General features: G+C 38.3%; 1 protein-coding gene across 3 annotated transcripts in view; it reads left to right on the top strand.

Annotated features, from left to right (window-relative positions):
• Nucleotides 1-1,831, top strand: part of LOC111087209 — a 13,409-nt gene extending 11,578 nt beyond the window's left edge. For 2 of the 3 annotated variants that reach the window (XM_022393089.1, XM_022393090.1), the window contains exons 2-3: nucleotides 993-1,088; nucleotides 1,291-1,831. In XM_022393089.1, coding sequence (XP_022248797.1) covers nucleotides 1,010-1,088; nucleotides 1,291-1,601 — 390 coding nt within the window. In that variant the 5' untranslated portion in view covers nucleotides 993-1,009 and the 3' untranslated portion in view covers nucleotides 1,602-1,831. Of the gene's footprint in view, nucleotides 1-954; nucleotides 1,089-1,290 lie in introns of all 3 variants that reach the window. The other variant, XM_022393088.1, reaches the window with a different exon arrangement.
• Nucleotides 1,832-2,188: the final 357 nt, after the last annotated feature.

Below are 2,188 nucleotides of genomic sequence, written 5' to 3'. Positions count from 1 at the left end.
AAGTAGTTGGATTCTAATGTATTGATTTACCACGTATGTAAGTAGTTGGATTCTACTGTGTTGATTTACCACATGTGTAAGTAGTTGGATTCTAATGTATTGATTTACCACGTGTGTAAGTAGTTGGATTCTAATGTATTGATTTACCACGTGTGTAAGTAGTTGGATTATAGTCCTCAAATTAGTTAGCTAGATCCACAAGATTTCCCATTTATGTATCCGTACTGAACAGCTAAGAAAAGTAACATTCTTCTGGCGCGTATTGTATTTTAATACTCAATATACATAAAAGAGGAAATTGTAATGCTATATGTGTATTATAATCGATCTGAAGTTTCACTGGTTGACGTTGAATGATAATTCAGTTTCAATGAAGATGATACTGATTTACCCTTAGCTGAAGAGGCTGCTATTGCATGTTGGATGCTGGAATTCAGGGGCTGGCCCGGCATGGCCAGGTGGTTAGGGCGCTCGACTCGCAATCTGAGGGTCGCGGATTCGAATCCCCCGTCACACCAAACATGCTCACCCTTTCAGGCATGGGGGTGTTATAGTGTGACGGTCAATCCCAATATTCGTTGGTAAAAGAGTAACCCAAGAGTTGGCGGTGGGTGGTGATGACTAGCTGCCTTCCCTCTAGTCTTTCACTGGGGACGGCTAGCGTGATAGTCCTCGTGTAGCTTTGCGTGAAATTCAAACCAAACCAATCATAGCCCTCCTCTTATTCGATAAAAGCAGACAACAGATGGCGCTGTACCGTCCTAAAAAAAAGATTGAATAATTAGTATTTAATGTAAACGTGTAAGTACGTATAACTAATGAACAGGGAGAGGTGAGGCTATAATTTTTTATCCATCCCTGAGATTAGTCCATTTCTATGCTTACTGTAAAGTGCTTGCTTGGAAATATATTTGAATATACGTTTTAACAGATTTTTATAACATGCTTCTTTACGTGTTATAGCTCCAAAACGTTCTTGTTTTCCACCGAAGGGATACAGCCAACGAGGATGGCAGCGACTTTTACAACCACATTGTTGTTGTTTTCCGTGGGGATCGTACTACTTGTAGAAACGGCGTCTATCACAGGTAAGGAATGTACACTGTACGGAGTTCTATATTTTCAAGCACTTCCCCCCCCAAAAAAATGGTTGTTGAAAGTAATTAGAAGTATAAATGAAACCCCATTTATATCATACAGATTTAGCAAAGTAATAGCCCCCCCCATTTTTTTTTGCACGCTGTATTTTCACGACCACTAACTACAATTTTCTCCTGTTCTGTCTTCCAGGAGAAAAAGCTGCTATTGTGCCTGTAATTGAAGAAAACAACAACAACACAACTTTCCTGGATATTAAGCACGTGCAGTCTATTAACCCTGGTTCAGTCAACTCTCCCAGAGTGTGGATAAAGTTTGAGGAATTTGTGAACAAAGCTAAAACTGATCCTTCTTTTTTGGAACTTCTTATAAAGATTTTGATGAAACTTGGCTTCTCCCACAAAGAGGTCCAAGACCTTCTTACCAAAGGAATTACTAGCTGGAGAGGGACAAATATCACTTTGCAGGATGTCTCAAAGTTCTGCTGTCCCCTGGGGATCTAAGCAGAAAGTAACTTTTGATGTGCGGATTTTAAGTAATAGGAAATGTAAAAATCAGTGGCTTTATGTACCATCAAATAATCGAGAAGAAACATTTTTCTATTTGTGGAGTACAATACTGATTTGTATAATTGTAATCAATCTGATCAATATTCGCCTTCAACGTTAATTTTTTGAAAAACCCCTGTAGTCAACCAATTAATAATAAAAATACATTTTCGTACAATCAGTAAGCCTGGCTATTGTGACCTGTTATTTCCAGGTATATATAAATATACTCATGATGAAACATATGTTTAATTTAACACAAAATTAGGTCCACCATAGCCTAGTTGTTAGCGTGTTGGGTTGCGTATCGTAAGGTCCAAAGCTCGAGCCGCAACACGTTTTGCTGAACACACTTTCAGTTGTGGGGGTGAATGTAAATAAGACAGATAAACCTGCTACATGGGCAACTTTAGCTGCTAACAAGTTAGCCTTTTTATTGCTCATACAACTAATCAAGTCTCTTACCTGGTCTTTCAACACGTTTATCGTAGTATAATGTGCAGTTCAAGTTAAAAAAATCTAAACCTGATGATAATCTATAT

This window comes from Limulus polyphemus, unplaced genomic scaffold (genome assembly GCF_000517525.1).
Source record: "Limulus polyphemus unplaced genomic scaffold, Limulus_polyphemus-2.1.2 Scaffold1878, whole genome shotgun sequence".
Lineage (NCBI taxonomy): Eukaryota > Metazoa > Arthropoda > Merostomata > Xiphosura > Limulidae > Limulus > Limulus polyphemus.
Note: the sequence above shows the minus strand (reverse complement) of the source record. Positions and strands in the feature narration are given on the sequence as shown.